Raw genomic sequence first — 16,716 nt, forward strand, 5'->3', positions numbered from 1 at the left:
TGAACACCTACGATAGGTATGTTGTTTGTATTAAATCAAAGCCACCCCTGAGGTGGACACTTTGAGATAAGGAAACTAAGAAGTAAAGTATGTTCCCGAAGTAAATCATCATGCTGCAAATTTCCAAACCATGTCTCCCACATCCCTAGAAACCATGCTTTTTACTATAGCAAAATAGTTTTGAGTTACTATTTCTATCTATTCACTATTTCAAGTAAGATACTAACTCATTCTTCTATACTATAGAATCCATACAGCTTACAATTATAGGGCTTAAAGTTATAATTAATGTTTTTGGAGACAAAAAAATCTCACCGTGTATCTCTGGCTGGCCTGGAACTCACAGAGATATGCCTGTCTATATGTCCTGAGTCCTTGGATTAAAGGTGCGATCTATCTATTTTTGTTTTGACTAATCAATTTTATAAGAACAGTTTTTGAGAAAAAGGCCATATATCATTCTTTGTTACAATCCACCATAAATTGCTAATAAGTTTATATTCTGATTGACTTCTACATAAAACATGTATGGATTTACGAGGGTGGGTAGGTAGGTAGGTAGGTGGGTGGGTGTGTGGGTGTGTGGGTGGGTAGTGCTGAGGATTGAACCTATGGTCTTGCACATGTGGGCCCTTAAGTTCTCCACCACTAAGGTATATCACCCTGTCTCATTTTGTTTTCACTTTGGAGACTTGCTATGTAAGTTGCCCAGGCAGGCCTTCTTCTGGAGGTCCTCAGGGCTCAGCTTCTAGAGCAGCTGGGATTGTTGGCATGCAGCATCAGCCCAGGCTGAGACAACTTTCAGGAGATGGAAGACAGCAGCTGCCTTTCCTCCACTAAAATCTGCTATGTACACACCCCTACTAAACATGGGTATGGTTCACATCTGGACTCATCTGTCCAGGTAATACACATCCAGCACTGTTATTACACTCAACTTTTATTAGCAACTACCTTTTTCTGTTGCCTTTAAAGCTTATGCAGGCGATTCTGTCTCCTCTTTGGTGACAGTCCCATCTGATGCTGATAGAGGTAAATGTTAGCAATTTTATGAGCACACCTGTGCTTTGGGAGCTGGTGACTATAAACTGGCATCAATCCCAGAGTTGTTTCCCCTTTAATACTCCATCTTTGCCCAAGTATATTGGCTTCAAGAACAGCAGTTGAGTTCTGGCTTCTGGGGTTTAAGGTTTCACTCTCTCCAGGTAGCTTAATATGTAGGTATTTCAGCTTTGTGGCTTTCTCGATTTGTCGATTTTAAGGGGTGAAATCCTCTTCCCTGAAATACTATGGAAGCCTGATGTGGCACAAGTTAGCATATCCACTAATCCAATTAGTCCTACAGTTAGTAATTTAACAAGTGCCTCTTTTCAGGAAGATGGGTTTTTTGTTTGTTTGTAAACAAAACCAAAAATGAAATAAAACAAAACAAAAGCCCCTGGACGTTAACCAAATGGGCTTGACAGAGCAGTAGTAGGTGTGATGCTGTTTCTGCATCTAACTTGAAAAGGCCAATTATGCCATAATATCATAGAACCTTGGAAAGCCAAGTGTCCATGAAAAGTCTTTTAGACCAGGGGTGTTCCAATAACCACAGTCATGACCCCAGGGCATGGTGAAATATATTTTGGTACTTGTTCTCATTTCCTGCGACACAATCCTTAAGATCCTTGGACTTTCTCATGTGACAGTATCTTCATATGCTATTGAGTTCACTGAGTTGAGTGGCCATTGGAGGCTTCAAGGATGGGGCTAAACCAATCCAGAGTTAGAGCAGGTCTTCCAGTCCCACCTCACAACCTCTAGGGTTGAGGTGACGACACTTGGCCAGTGGTTTTGTCAGTTGTGTCTATGTTGTGAGGCCTCCATAAGAGCCCAAAATGAAGGGTTCTGGGAGCTTCTGGACAGCTGGTCACTCAGAGCTCTATCAGGGGACTGCCCACCCCCTTCCCTTCACCTACAAGTCCTTCCATTGTGTCCTCTGTGATGCCCTTTCCAACATGCTGGTAAATGTTTTTTCCTGAGTCCTGTTAGTCAGTCTAGCAAATTAGTCAAAGCAAGGGGGGTATATTGTGGGGACCCCAACGTGCAGATGAACAACCTTGGGTTTGTGATTGTCATGAGAGTTGGGGAGGGATAGTCCTGGAGACTGAGCTTGATAAGATCACCTTCTCCCGCCTAAAAGACAGAGTCAGAACTGATTATGAGTGGAGAACTCTGGGCTGGTGTCATGTGCACAACTGTTCCTTAGCTCACTGTGGGGAGGAATCCAAACACCATGGTGGTCACTGCGTTCTGGGTTGATCGTTTTGACCCGAGAACATCATTAAGACTCATCAGCGACGAAAGGAGTTATTTGTAGGGAATTGATTTCTAGACTTTCAACAACCTTCCTGTGTACACTCTCTTACAGTGGGACGCCCCACACATCTAATCCCTAGATTATGTTCATTATGGCATAATGGCTCCCTATGCTGAACAAAGGCTAACTTTAGCTATTTCTGTTCAGGATGTCCCCTTCACTCAAGACACAATAAACCTAAGGCGAGTCTTGCTGGCTTTCTCTTGTCGTGTGGTACCTCCATCAAGGGTAAACTGAGGTTTGAGATGGGGTGCTGGGGGCTTCTGGCCTCTTTTGGAACTAGACATACCAGAAAGGAAGGGTGCTAATTTGCTGGATGGCTTTCATCACTTTTCTCTGTCACTGTCCAAGAAGGCTTTTCGGCTTCTGACTAACACAGAGAAGAGGCAAGACACATAAAACACAGCAATGCCTTACTTATTCTAATGGTCAAGCCTCTGGTAAAGTTCCGTCTTTACACAGAATGGGGCCGTGACAAAATACAGAGTAACAACCTGAACCTGAAAACACATCAGTTTTTTTTTTCTTTTCTTTTCTGACACAGAGTAATTTTGATTTTAATGAACACTAGCTCTGTCAGGTAAATTACAGAGTAGATATGTCCCATAAATTAAGTGAGCTAATGAAATGGGTATCTTTAAAGCACATAATGCGATGAAAGCTTTCTAAGATATTATAACAGCAAAGGTGAATTAAAGTGGACAAGTGAATTACGGTTCGCGTCTTCATGGCATCGTACGGATAGCAGGTGAAGCCAGTGTGGTACAGGGGAAGAGTAACAGAGGCCGTGAGGACTGTTTGTGGAGCCCAGGGAAAGCCTTTGCAAGTGTGGGATGAAGAACGGATTCTAAAAACTGTGTATCAAATCTTGTATCAAGAAGGAGCCCATTCTGTGCTCTCCATGACACTAAGTGATAGGTAGGGCCTCCGCCTACTTCTGGTAAACACACCATGATGTGAGTTTTTGACATACAACAAAGAACAGTTCCAAAAGAACTGAACAGCTTCACCCTACAAGACACCCTCCCATTCCCACCCTTTTCTTTTGTAACAAGATCTCTCATGTCTGTATTTATAAGAAAGAAAACTAGGCATAGAATCAATACAGATTTTTTGCTTTATTCTTTAATATTCACATATGAATATGTAAATTACTCAAAAAGTCCTGACTCAGTTCCCTCAGCTCCTTCTGATACCTATCCCTTTTTATGTTAATCACCCAAACATTTAACACACTTATTAAATAACTAGGTCGTATTCAGTTGCTTGTGTTCAAGTAATAACTGGAACTGCAACTTCATAAAGCGGAAAAGATTTAAAACAGAACCCATCACATGATCTCGGGAAATTAAATGCAACTGGAAATGTGTATTATCTTGTTAAGGGGGTATAAGTACAATACAATTCAAAAGTCTTTTATCTTTCTAGATTTTTCCATGAAATGGGAGTCTTGTCTCTAAGTACCTGTTAACTTCGATTTGCTTCAGGTTATTCCACTATTTATTTATTTTTATTAAAACCTTAAGATGTGGTTTTAATAACAGGGAGATGCAGAGTGGGCCTCTTGATAAAAATCAGCAGTGTGGAGCTGGGAGAACATTACTGATTTCTTGCATGAGACAGACAGCTTAGCTCAGGACACTGTTTTTGCCTAAGCTGCTCGTTTGCATATCAGGGTGAGCTTTAGGCTTGTGAAGGGCCTTTGTAAACCTGTCCTGTTGCCTCTCAAGTCATGGTCCTCCTTTATTTGTCCTTGTCAAGTCTGTACTGTTTCTGCTTGTGTTTGTCAAATGGTCTTTTTTAATTGTAAACATGCCTGGAAGTCAGCGAGCAACTGGCACTATTTGATAAACTTGTAAATACTTGCACTGAGCCTTCCTCTGACGCTCTTGGGTCTCTTAGAGAAAAGCTTGGACACAGCACTCTTTCATCTCATCCTGAATTCCAGAGAACTCTGGCTTCAGAGGCTCTAAAGGAAGGCCAGCTGTCGGGCTCTCTTGTGGTCCCTCACTGAGATCATTACCTCTGTGAACCCCGAGAGCCTGACCTAGGGAATGATCACAGGCAATACAAGAGGTTGTGTGCACAGGTTTGCTAGGAGGACAGGAAGGAGACATGGAGGACACGCAGAGCCAGGGAACAGAGTGCCTTGTAGTTATGCAAACTCAAAGCTTGTGGGTTCCAAAGCAAACCAATTAAAGCTTCACATTGAGAACGAGATGCCCCAAGTCTTCAAATGCAACAGGGCACCATCTTGAAGAATTTCTCAACATGTCCCCTTGTGCCTGAATGCGCGAGTTACTCACTGGTTTTTTTCTTTTCGCTAACTGCGGTTCTTTCTTCAACAGTCTTAATGTCTTAAAGTCCAGTTGTCCATGTGGGAAACATAAAGTGACCACGTACACAAAGCTATTACTCCTCACCTTACAGGTTTCCATCTTACATGGAAACACTACTACAGTGGCATTTTAAAGAAGGCCTTTAAAAAGTATTTTCCGAAGAATATTCAATAGATAGGTTTACCTACTAGGACAAATCAAACCATGTTGGCAATTATGAAGTTTGGTATGCAACTGAAAGCTATTTTATGACACTCAAAAATCATCCAAAGTTACAAAATACTAAACATTTCCTCATACATATCACGAATTTACCCTCTACATAGGATGGGAGCAAACCAGACTATAGTGATTAAAATGAAAATCCAAATGTCAAAGTGTAACTATAACTGTTAAGGAGGGCAAATAATAACCACCATTCTTGGTCCCAGAGGCACTAATAATTAGAATGATGGGAGGCAAAGTCAGGTGTCTATATACAACCAGTAGCCCACAATCCAATTTTATTCTAATCATAGGTTCATTCATATCCTGACTTTGAGGATCTCTGCAAGAACATACCTGTTCATACAGGACCACATGCCATGATTTAACATGTGGACGCAGAGTATTACATTACTATCCATGTAGAATAAAACATAACTACTTTGCGCCAGTTTAATGGACAACGTCAGTACAGCTTATAATTAAGGATTATAATGCAGCATAGCACACATACTAGAAACAGCACTGAATAAAGCTCAGTGCTCTTGTAGCCCTGTTGGCCTCAACTCTCCAATGCACATGCAGTCAGTAACCTGCCACAGAATTCAGTTCTCTGAAGCTGTTTCATATATGAGGAAGCTGTCTGTCACACAATGAACACTCACATACATTTTAAGCACCACTGTAATTTTATGTAAGTAGGAGAATCAAACACATGTGCATTTACACCCACAGGCTTGCAATTCTTACTCTACGAAAGGAGAGGATCGTGTTGGTTTTTTTTATTGGAGGAGTCACTTGCCATGGATACGCTGACTGTGGTGATCAATCATTGCCAACCTGCTTGTAGGGTTTAGCCTTACCTACGAGAGGGACTCCTGGCTTCTCCAAGAGGGCGTTTCCAGAGGGGACTAATTTAGGGAAGACCCACTCAGTGTGGGGGGCACCATCCTAAGTGGGGAGACTGGCTGGAATAAAAGGAGCCAGTAGAGAAAGCCAGAGGAACACAGACCATCCCCCAAACAGGAACCAAAGGGAACCCTCCCACCCCAGTGGTGTTTATGTCGGATACTTCGATGGAAAGGAACTCACACACTAACCAGCATATAGCTTTTCACTTAAGTCCTACATTACCTCAGACTTGCTCATGTCAAATTTTAGCATTCACCTCATTGCCTCTCTTTAATGCAGCTGTGAATAATAAGTGGAATCCCGCCATTTTTGAACTCACTGTAATTGTTTGCTTGATTTCTTTCTTGCCTAACAGTCCGGACGTTTTGGGAACAAGTGTCTGTGACAGTCCTGGGTGTGTCCCCCTTCCCTCCAATCTGCTATTTACCTCATTGCCTTGGAAAGTGCATACCATATAACATATGCTTAAAAAAACCTAAAATGAACAAGCACTATGTATTCAAAGGAAAAATAAGAATAAGAGTCTTTCCATAAAATCCGATGCTCCAAGTAACCAAAAATATAAATAATGAAAAGATTTCTTATATTTTTGGTTGTGAGCCTAGCCTTTAACGGCTGAGCCATCTCTCCAGCCCATGAAAAGATTTCTATTACAGTGTGAGAAGATATAATTGATACTAATTTCAGGAGCTATGCTTTAGAAGAGTTTTGCTGTAAATTACAAATACATAATTGGCTTAAATAAAAAAAAATACAAAAGCAATAATTAGTGACATGTGTCACGGATTGGTTTCCTATACCATTTTCAGATTTAAAACAAAGTAGTATTCCATGGAGAAGCGAGAAGTCAGACAAGGCAATCTGCTTACAGGCCAGCATGTGACAGAACACTTCTCAATTACTTTACTTCACCAATATTTGCATTGCACATACTTTAGAGAAGATATTGCGCTGGCCCCTTATATATGCATGTATATGTATGTATTCACTCAACAACTACTACCTGTAGAGTATTTTGGCCAGACACTGGTAAAAGAACTATTCTAGGCCCCCAAACTATGCTAATAGCTTGTGAGAGTAGCAGGAAAAGAATAATCTTTGACTTATATTTTAGCAAAGAAAGCACAGTAATAGTAGACATCTTCATATTTTTCAACCATGTACTATGTGTCACATATTATTAGAGTACTACTCAAAACTAGTCTGTCAGGAAAATCCCATGAGGTACTTTTAGTTGACAAGCCATGTAGACGGGAAGAAACCAGAAGAAGTGTCCCAAGTGATAAAGACATTAATCATCAACAGGTGGATAGGAAGCCAGGTGGGTTTGGTTACAGGGCACATAGACTTTATATCTCTGCTGTGCACTTCTGTATTAAGAATATGGTGAATAGCCAGAATGCTGAGAAACTTTTAAGTCATCTAGAAGCATGTGGATAGACCTAGGAGTCAGATGAGGTACTGTTACCATATTTGTGTCTGAAGAATTGATGAGCAAGGGTAGAGACACCATAAACAGGTGGCTGCTGTAGTCCAGTTGAAAAATGATAGAATTAATGAGACAGGGAGTTAGAATTGTTGGGGCTTGTCTGTGGGCTCAATAGGAGATGTAGGAAAATAGGATTCATATATAACCCCCAGCAACTTCTGAACCAGGTAACGAAGTGTTATTTCCTGACAGAGAAATCCTTGAAGAAGAAGCAAATTTGAAAAGAAAGATGATATGACAATCGTGTTTTCCAAAGACGGCCAGTCTCTACTCCACATGCTCTGTACAATGTGTTTCCTTGTGTATATGACCAAGAAGGGGAACTTTCTGTGATGTCTCTGTTACAAAGTTAAGCTTTTTTAATGGGGGATGCTAGGTACACTTATCCGTGCATATAAGATTTAGAATGCAGTTAAGGAATTATGTTGATCTGGCAACATGACAGTAGCAGGTTCTCTTCTCCAATCTGTACCCTCATCAGCCCCGGGTAGTTGGCTAGGTTTCTAGTAGTGGGCATGGTTTCCCTCCAGTTGAGTGGGCTTTAAGTTCTGTTAGGAGAGCTGTTGGTTGCTGCCATGGTCTGAGTACCACTATTGCACCTTTAGGATATCTTGCCATGCTGGTCAGTGATCATAGGCCTCATAGGTGGACCGACTATCGCTTTCCTCTGTTGGCAGTTTGCAGAGTGCTCTCTGGTTCTATGGAGAGCAGATCAGCAGAAAGGAGGCTTTCAGGTTATACATGCTTCAAATAATCCGAGACCCCCACCCTAAGTGTTTACTGACTTCAGTGTTAGGGACCTATCTTCAGTCTCTTAGAAACAACAAGGGGAAGAGCAACAGCCTATATTTTTTTCAGGAAACACTTGGACTACCCTGACCTAAAACTCAAATGGAGGTTGCTCATGCTTGATACTGGGGGCTTTGTTAGATAGTCTATGGCTGTTTGGGGACCGTTATCAGCCCAAGTGGCATAACTTCATTTAATATATACATATATATGTAGATGATATATGTATATACATACACATATGTATTATACAGGAAAGGAGCAATTTTGCACAATGCAGTTGGACTGTGGGGAGCTCCGCTCCCACAGGTGTATCTTCAACACAACTCCTATACCCAATGCTCAGGAAACATCTCAGAAGAGAGGATCTAAGTGCTAGGGGACCTCCAGGGAGACTGTGTCTCCTGGAAAAGGCTGCATAAATAAGGCAGGAACAATGGCAATATTAACATACATACTGACATGGAAGTGGAAAAATGTCAAGGGTCCCCATGCTTAGACAATGAACTGCCTGCAACTAATCATTGCTGAGAGAGAGGAAGAACTAGCTTCTCCCAGGGAGGAGACCCCTCACTGCTTATCTTATACAAAGTGACCAGTCCTAAAATCATATGCATACAAACAACAACAATGGACTTAGAAGGATATACATACATACATACATACATACATATAGATGTATATATACATATATGTAGCAATAATAATAAAAGAAAAAGAAGCCATCAGTTGGAGAGGAGAAGGATGAAATGGGAGAGACTGGAGGGAAGGGACAAGGGAGGGGGGCTAGGGGGAGAAAAGAGGAGGGAGAAAATGATGTAATTCTATTTTCATTAAAATATATTGAAAAGAACACTGTTGTCAGACCATGGTGGCGTACACCTTATACCAGCACTCAAGAGTCAAAGGCAGGTAGATCTACAATGCCTAGTCTAAAAATGGAGTTCTAGGACAGCCAGGGCTACACACAGAGACACCGTATCTCAAAAAGCAAACAACAAAAACACTGTTAAAGAAAAAGAAACCAAAATAAAAATCTCAGTTACTTAACTTAAAAAAAAAAGAATGAAAGCCTAATTCTGATATAACTTAAAATGTTTTAAGTTTTAAAACAAAGTTTGAAGTTTCCTTAAAACAAAGGAAGCTTAATCCCCCTTATTGTGAGGCTTGGATGACCTCAGGTGAAATGCTTTTGTGGGGGTGGGGGGTGGGGACTAAACTAGGGTCTCATATATCCTAAGCAAGCACTCTGTCACTGAACCAGGTGACATGACTTCCTGATGTGTCCGATGCTAAGTCAGAAGAAGCCTTGAGCTTCTGGGTAAGTCAATGAGAATGAGCTCTCCCCCTCCCACACGCCCCCAGATATTCTTCTTTAGAACCAGCTACTGCATTCTGAGAAACCTAAACCACATGGAAAGCTATGTTCAGACGCTCTTTCCCACAACCACAGCATAGCTGAGCATAAGTAAATATATACCATCCGCCGCTTGCCAGTTGAGTGAGCGGTCTGGGATTTCCAGCTTAATGGAGCCTTCAGGCTGTCTCAGACATCTGGAGGCAATGGTATGAGGAGTCCCAGCCAAAAAAATATATGAACTACCTAGACAACTGACAAGACTTCAGGAGATGAAAAACAGTTTCTGTAAACCAGTGAACTTTGGTACAGAATCTTATGTAGTACTAGAAAACCAAAGTTGTTGATGCGCTCAGTTTCTGACACTTGGAATTTGCTAGGCCAAGAAGACCACTTGGGTGAAAATGTTCCAAAGAAGCATTGGTTGGTTTTCTCTAGCCGATGTCTGGAGCTAAGGCATGTAGCATAAGATGTACTTGCTGACTAAGCCAAAGTTACCTAGACTGTAACAAAGACAAGCACAGATGTGATCAAGGGTCATGACAGACCAGGGTCCTGAGATGTTTAGTGACCAGGCAAAAGGGAAGGATCTGGATAAACACATGGATGTTGCTACTAAAAGTGAAATAAAAGACCTGGTCAGCGTGGTACTATGCATTCTAGGAGAATGAGTATTCCCAAGGAGGAATTTTAAACATAAGAGATCTCAAATATGAGAAAAAGGGAAGACTATTTCAACGGTGCACTTGGCAGCAATGGATGACCTGCAAATCATGAGCTTCAGTGGCGGTGGTGACAGAGGTCAGCCATGTAAAAGGGATACTGCAGAAGCAAGACTGTCATGGGCTCACATGAAAGGAAGACACACATTCAGGGAATCTACACGCTATGTTTAAGAAGATACCTGCAAGGAAAGAAGAGAACGGTACAGAGAAGACGAAGGAGATGAAGAAGTCAAGGGGTTGTAGTTTCCATGAAATCTAAGAAACAATGGAATGGCGCATATGCTGGCTGGCAAGGGTATCAGTACTCCGGGGAGACCGTTTTTTAAAGAAGACTGATTTTTTTTTTTTTGAGCTGAGGATGGAACCCCCAGCGCTCTACCACTGAGTTAAATCCCCAACCCCTTGTTATTGTTTTAAATCATGCTTATGTGTGAGAGTCTGTGTGGATATGTGCCCGTAAGTGCAGTGGCCCTCCAAGGCCAGAGGCATCGGATCCCCTGGGGCCAGAGTTACAACCGGTTGTGAGCTGCCTGCCATGGGGGCTAGGTATGGAACTTGGGTCTGCTGCAAGAACAATACAGGCTCTTAAGTACCAAGCCACCTCTCCAGCCCCCATACTGGGGAGATACTAAAGACAGAGGAGGCTCAAGAGAGCTAGTGAACACATGCCCTTGAATGCTGGGCAAACGGTGAAGGATACATTTACAAACACAGTGTGGTGGTTTATATCGACTGTCACATTGTCACATTCACCAGATCTAGAGTCACCCAGGAGGCAAATCTCTGGGTGTGTCTGCAATTGCGTGTCTAGATTGGGCTAAGTGAAGTAGGAACAACTACATTAAATACAAGTGACACCATCCCATGGGCTGAGGTCCTGAGTTGAACAAAAAAAAAAAGGAGAGGGTGAGCTGAGCACCATCATTCATTTCTGTCTGATTCCTGACTCCGGATGCAATGCGGCCAGCTGTCCCGACTCCTCACACCATCCCACGGTGGACGTACCTTCAAACTGTGAGCCAATGCCAACTCTCCTTTAAGTTGCTACTGTCTGGTTTTTGTTTCTTTTTTTGTTACGCCATGAGAAAAGTAACGTATGTATGAATGGGTATTTGCTTATAGGAAACCAAGAGCATGTCCTTTGGGGGACATGATTTAACAGAATGCAAGATGGGGTTTGGGACAGAATAGGAAGATCTGAAATGACTGTCTGGAGTATGGAAGACAGAAGACCGCAAGGAAAGTATAGTGGGGAGCCAGGCTGCTGGGGTTGGTAAGGCAAGAACTAAGTGTTATTAGCCGCTCTTTACGTGTGACGAAATCAAGGCTCAGAAGGTTAAGTAACTGGTTATAAAGTAAGGAAGCGAAGGAGCCAGCGTTTGAGGATAGTCCTGTTTAATTCTTTCCACTACATTAGGCTAACTGAATCTGTTGGTCCAGGGAGTAATTGTAGTTTCCAGAGGGAAACTATTTGAGATCCAAACTTTAATCTTACCCATGTATCTACTCTGTCCGTTTCTATTAGTGTTGCCAGAGACCCCACACATCTGCTCTACGACCCTTACAATTTTCAGCCATAGAAAGTGGTAGGGATGATGAGCAGAGGGTAACACTCCAATATGGATTCTCCTTTTGGACTGTCACCACCTTGGAGAGGCTTTGGTGCAGGACCGGAGGTCAGCAGGAAGATCACACAGCCAATGTTTCTTTGAGCGACAATTACAACATGCAAACAAAATAGGACCACAGGAGTCAGAGGGCTGCATCTCACACCCGGGGAGTCAGTTCCTCATCATGCGCAGTACAGTTAATTCTCCTAGTGAATCTCATGGCAGATTTTAAGGCTTTCTCTAAGATTGCAGTATGAGAATTTGCAAAGAGATCATGTGATCTGCTTGTCTGGGTCGTTTACAAATCTAAAGTGTGGGTGACGGTTCACGGATATTGTAAATTTATCATAGATGTCTTTTTAGAGGATCCAGATTATAGGTTCTTCCATTCTTGCAAACAGTCTCCTCCTGTACCTCGGAAGAACTAAATACCAAAAGTCTTTACTTGAAAAGCAGAAGGAATTGCTCTTTGCAACATGGGTGGGGATTTGGGACTGTCTGAGAAATAATGAGGTGGGCAAGTGACTTGTTCAGGTCACATTTTCAACAAAGTCTGAGCTAAGACACAGCCTTGATTATTATTATTTTTTTGTCCTGAACTAAAATTTCCATAAATACCATGGTTTTGTTGGGAGGCTGGAGGGCCAGTTCTCTGGAGTTCGTAAGTGAGTGGGGGAGGGTAGGACAGGTACCATCCTCGTTGGGAAAGACTTCTTTACACCATGGGGAAGAAGTTCCTGTGGATGAACTCATACCCACATACTCCAACAGCACATGTTAGCAATGTGTTGGATGAGAGAGCAGTCTTTGAAACTTTAGCGCTCAAAAATCTATGAAATTATTTTATAATTAGCATTTATTGGGGAAGATGTAACAAGATATACTAGAAAGCCCCGGGACACATTTCTCAATGTAAAGAGAAATATTAATTTAGGAATTTCTTATATATGCATGTACATACATATATGTACAGGTGTGATGGACATGCACTTCTAGTTGCTACTATAGTCAACAGGTTTATATATATTATTTTATTTTAGTCAACAGGTTTAGTAACTGGTTTCAGACATCTCATAGAGACTGTATCCTGAAGAAACTGTAGTCCTGTGGTATGCTTCTAGTGCTCTGGAATTGATACAATTCCCAATAAGTCTATTCTGGGGTTATCCTTCATGTTCTTGCAAACCTGAATACCTACTCACTTTGCCCAGGGAAACAGGTGAAGGACTCAGAATTGAACATACGCCCATGTACATGGGAGACGCTGATATGGGCTAACACTCCTTGGAAGAGAAACGTCAGGAGCCATGTCTGAGCCTTGAGGGACCATCCATGACCCACAGCTTTCTCAGTTTCCCAAATTTTGAGTTCAGTGACACTAATTAGCTACAACGTTTTCATCTTAATAACAGCAGGTTTGGATGCCACTAAGAAACGAAATGTCCACAACAAAGATGGAATTCTTGAGAATTATGATTCGTTATTTGTAAAAATAATCTCTGCTCTAATTAATAAGTACCACTAGTGTTGTGGTGATCATCGGCTTTACGAGATCATCTCAATTTCAATCAACACAAACAAATAGATCTTAATGTCTGTGTAGTTTCTTGATCTATTTACACATGATACCAATGTATAAAAATGCATGGCAGTAATGCTAATTAAAGTTTACTATGTGGAACTTGGTACTTTCCAAATTTCAATTTGGAAAATCTTCTCTGCCATTCACCCACCCTACAGTGATGCCCTGTGGCGACATGGCAAATACCAGATTAAAATTCTCTTATAAAAGGTTCCAGATGGTGGTGGTGGTGGGAGGTACTTACTAGCATTGTGAAAAATCTAAGGTATAAAATTCCTTAGTCAACTTAAGGTGTAAGAGAAGAACTATGCAGCAGTGGTCCTCAACCTTCCTAACGCTGGAACCCTTTAATACAGTCCCTCGTGTTGTGGTGACCCTGGGCATAACATTATTTTCATTATTACTCATAACTGTAATTCTACTACTGAGTTGAATCATAAAGTAAACATCTGGTATGTAAACCGTCTTTGATGACCCCCGTGAAAGGGTCATTGGATCCCCCCAAGGGGTTGAGACGCACAGGTTGAGAACCACTGTCATAGAGTAGTGTTGTTAAGGTGAAAAGATGGGAGGGTGGCGAGTGAGCACGTGTTCAAATCTCTAGCTGAGCAGTAAAGGAGAGCATGAAAAAGAGACGCCCATGGAAGAGGCGCTTCCTGTGTTCTAGTCTAGCAAAGAAAGGAGGCACATGAGGTGGAAATGGCGGGTGGTAAAATGCAGTGCAACCGCCCCAGGGAGGAAACAGAGGGGAAAGAGTGAAGGAAATTCTTCAAAGCAAATAATTCATCACGTGACAGAAGAGAACGACATCTGGCAGGTCGCTCTGAGATATAACTTATCATTACATTCTTCAACGTGTCAGAGGGGACCCAGGGCCTAGGTGTGCACACATAAATAACATGCAGCTATGTGCAACACAGGTACACATAAGCGCGTGTCCATTTTGAGGCGTTTATATTGGAGAAATGAAATACCGCATTCTCTAGCTGCTTAAGTTCCACTTTTATTCAGAGACAATTGATTGAAAAGTCTCTATTACCTCCAAACTAAAAGAGTTTGGAGAAAGGTCAGTAAGTTCTAATCCTTTAACGCAGTTTTCATTGAAAAGCTTTTATGGTAAGACTAATATGGCATTCGAACTCCAGGTCCGAGCCCAATTAAGAAAACTTAATATACCCGAGATACCACGAGAGACGTTCTGAACTGCGCGATTGTTGTCTACGGAACACAAAACTCATGCTTATCAGAAGAAAAGGCAGAAGAGCCAAATGGTCGGCCCCTGGAAGGCAGACGACGACACTGTTCCTGTGATAAAAGTGTGAATTTTCAACTTTTCAAGTACATTAATAACAACCACTCATGAGCAGCTGAGGTCTACCACCTCCCAGCCTTTCTACATTCCTACAGGAGCGGAATGCACGCGTGGTTCCAACCCCATTTATGGAGAATGACGTTCAAGCGGAGCCCAGGCTCCACGGTTCTTTCTCTTACCGCTGTCTCCAGGAGGCAAGGAGATGGTGTTTGTTGGCGTGACGTCAGGATTCACTTTTCCGTTCTCGAACGTGTCGTTCTCAGCCTGCTGTAAGTGCCAGTTGAGGCCAAAGAGGTGCATGGCTGGGGGTAAAGCACACAAGTTGTTTAAAGGTCTGCGGCTCTGAGCTCCAAAGGCAAATGCTTAGCATGTTTATAACAAGCCTCCTAGGTAAAGCTCAAATTTCCATCTTCTGAAATAACAGAGGGTCATCGTGCGATACAAATTATAAAGCAGAATTCCTCAAACACATGCAATCTCTGTAGCGGTGCAGCCCACTGTGACAGCGTTTCAATAATGATGGAGTATGACTCAGTTAATTGGTACCGGGAAGGCCTTAAAGCATGAAACACTATTTACTCTGCCTTGTCTGTGTCTCACATTGTAAGAAAGCTGTCGAGTTCTCTGAAGTGGCCTCTGCCCCGTCTCGACCATAGGTCACTGGAAGATGTATCACACTGTTACAAATGCCTCTGTGTTTTCTAAAACCATGATGTTTTCCACTGGCTTGTGAGAAAAGCAAAAACGTTTCACGGAGGAACTTGATGGCATATGGAATGATCACAGTAGATTTAGATGTGTGACACAAAAGCGAAGTGCAACATTTAATCTTGTTTTTTGAGACAGTGTCTCTCTACATTATCCTGGCTGTCTTGGAACTCACTACATAGACCAGGCTGTCCTCAAACTCAGAGAGATCCACTTGTTTCTGCCTTCTGGCCGAGTGCTAGGAATACAGGCGTGTGCCACCACATCTAGCTCAAAGTGTAACACTTTGAATTGAGATGAGTGAGTTTTGAAATTATAGCTATGATTCAGTAATATCACTGATCAAGCAACATGCACCTATAGGATAATGCGTGCCAGTTTTTGAACTGGGAATGATAATAATTTTATAGCTTTATAAGTCATATATTTATTATATTTTTGTGTCTATTAATGTTCCTTATTTGAAGTATTCAGAAAATATAGCTAGAAGACTATATGATATGATTATGAGTGTATAGATTCAAGATCAATTAAATTTTAATACATTATTTTTATCAGTTCGTCTAAAATATTTAGAAGACTACATCACTGGCATATTAAGCATTAACAGCGACTAGACATTCACCTCCACTCCATGGAGCACACTTTAGAATATTTCCTCAGGGGGGGCTGCATATTCACAGGAAAGCCCAATGCTGGCTACAGCAGCATATTGTGGAAGACAACTTTGTTTTGACATTTTGATCATTACATACACTGGAATATACGAGTGATCTGGAGAAGGAGGTGCTCTCCAAAACCATCTCCAAGGGCATTGTCAACTGCCCCGACAGAGAAGGTTGTTAAATATCTAAATACATAAGGAAAATATAATACACCAGGGCAAAGGGCAGTGGCTTTGGATGGATGTAGACTTTTGTTCAACACTTAGTCCAGTATTTGATCTCTGAAAAATTAATGACAAATACTATATTTACTTAAACACGAGGCATGCCTAGCTTATTTAACTGATGTAAGAATTCTCCATAGAGCATATGAAATATAGCTGGCATTCAGCGGGATATTTTTTTCTCCTATATAACAATTTCATTTGTGTACTCTAGATCTAGATTCTAAATTGTGAAAGCATTCAGTATTGTTTAGCCAGACCATGGCACATGTCATCAAACATCCCCTTTAATGACCAAGCTGCCAACTCACTGGAAAATCCACCTTATTGTTCCAGACGGTAGTTAGTGACTGATATCCGGGGAAAGGTTATCCTGACTCTACTGATGCCTTCATTGTAAATGGTTTTCATTTTAATACTATGTGTATCTGTGTAAGC

At 41.7% G+C, this 16,716-nt stretch overlaps 1 protein-coding gene across 8 annotated transcripts in view; it reads right to left on the bottom strand.

Annotated features, from left to right (window-relative positions):
• Positions 1–16,716, bottom strand: part of Tenm3 (teneurin transmembrane protein 3) — a 2,620,641-nt gene that overhangs the window by 125,468 nt on the left and 2,478,457 nt on the right. For all 8 annotated transcript variants that reach the window (XM_036166444.1, XM_036166440.1, XM_036166445.1 and 5 more), the window contains one exon: positions 14,861–14,983. In XM_036166444.1, coding sequence (XP_036022337.1) covers positions 14,861–14,983 — 123 coding nt within the window. The remainder of the gene's footprint in view (positions 1–14,860; positions 14,984–16,716) is intronic.

This window comes from Onychomys torridus, chromosome 17 (genome assembly GCF_903995425.1).
Source record: "Onychomys torridus chromosome 17, mOncTor1.1, whole genome shotgun sequence".
Taxonomy (NCBI): domain Eukaryota; kingdom Metazoa; phylum Chordata; class Mammalia; order Rodentia; family Cricetidae; genus Onychomys; species Onychomys torridus.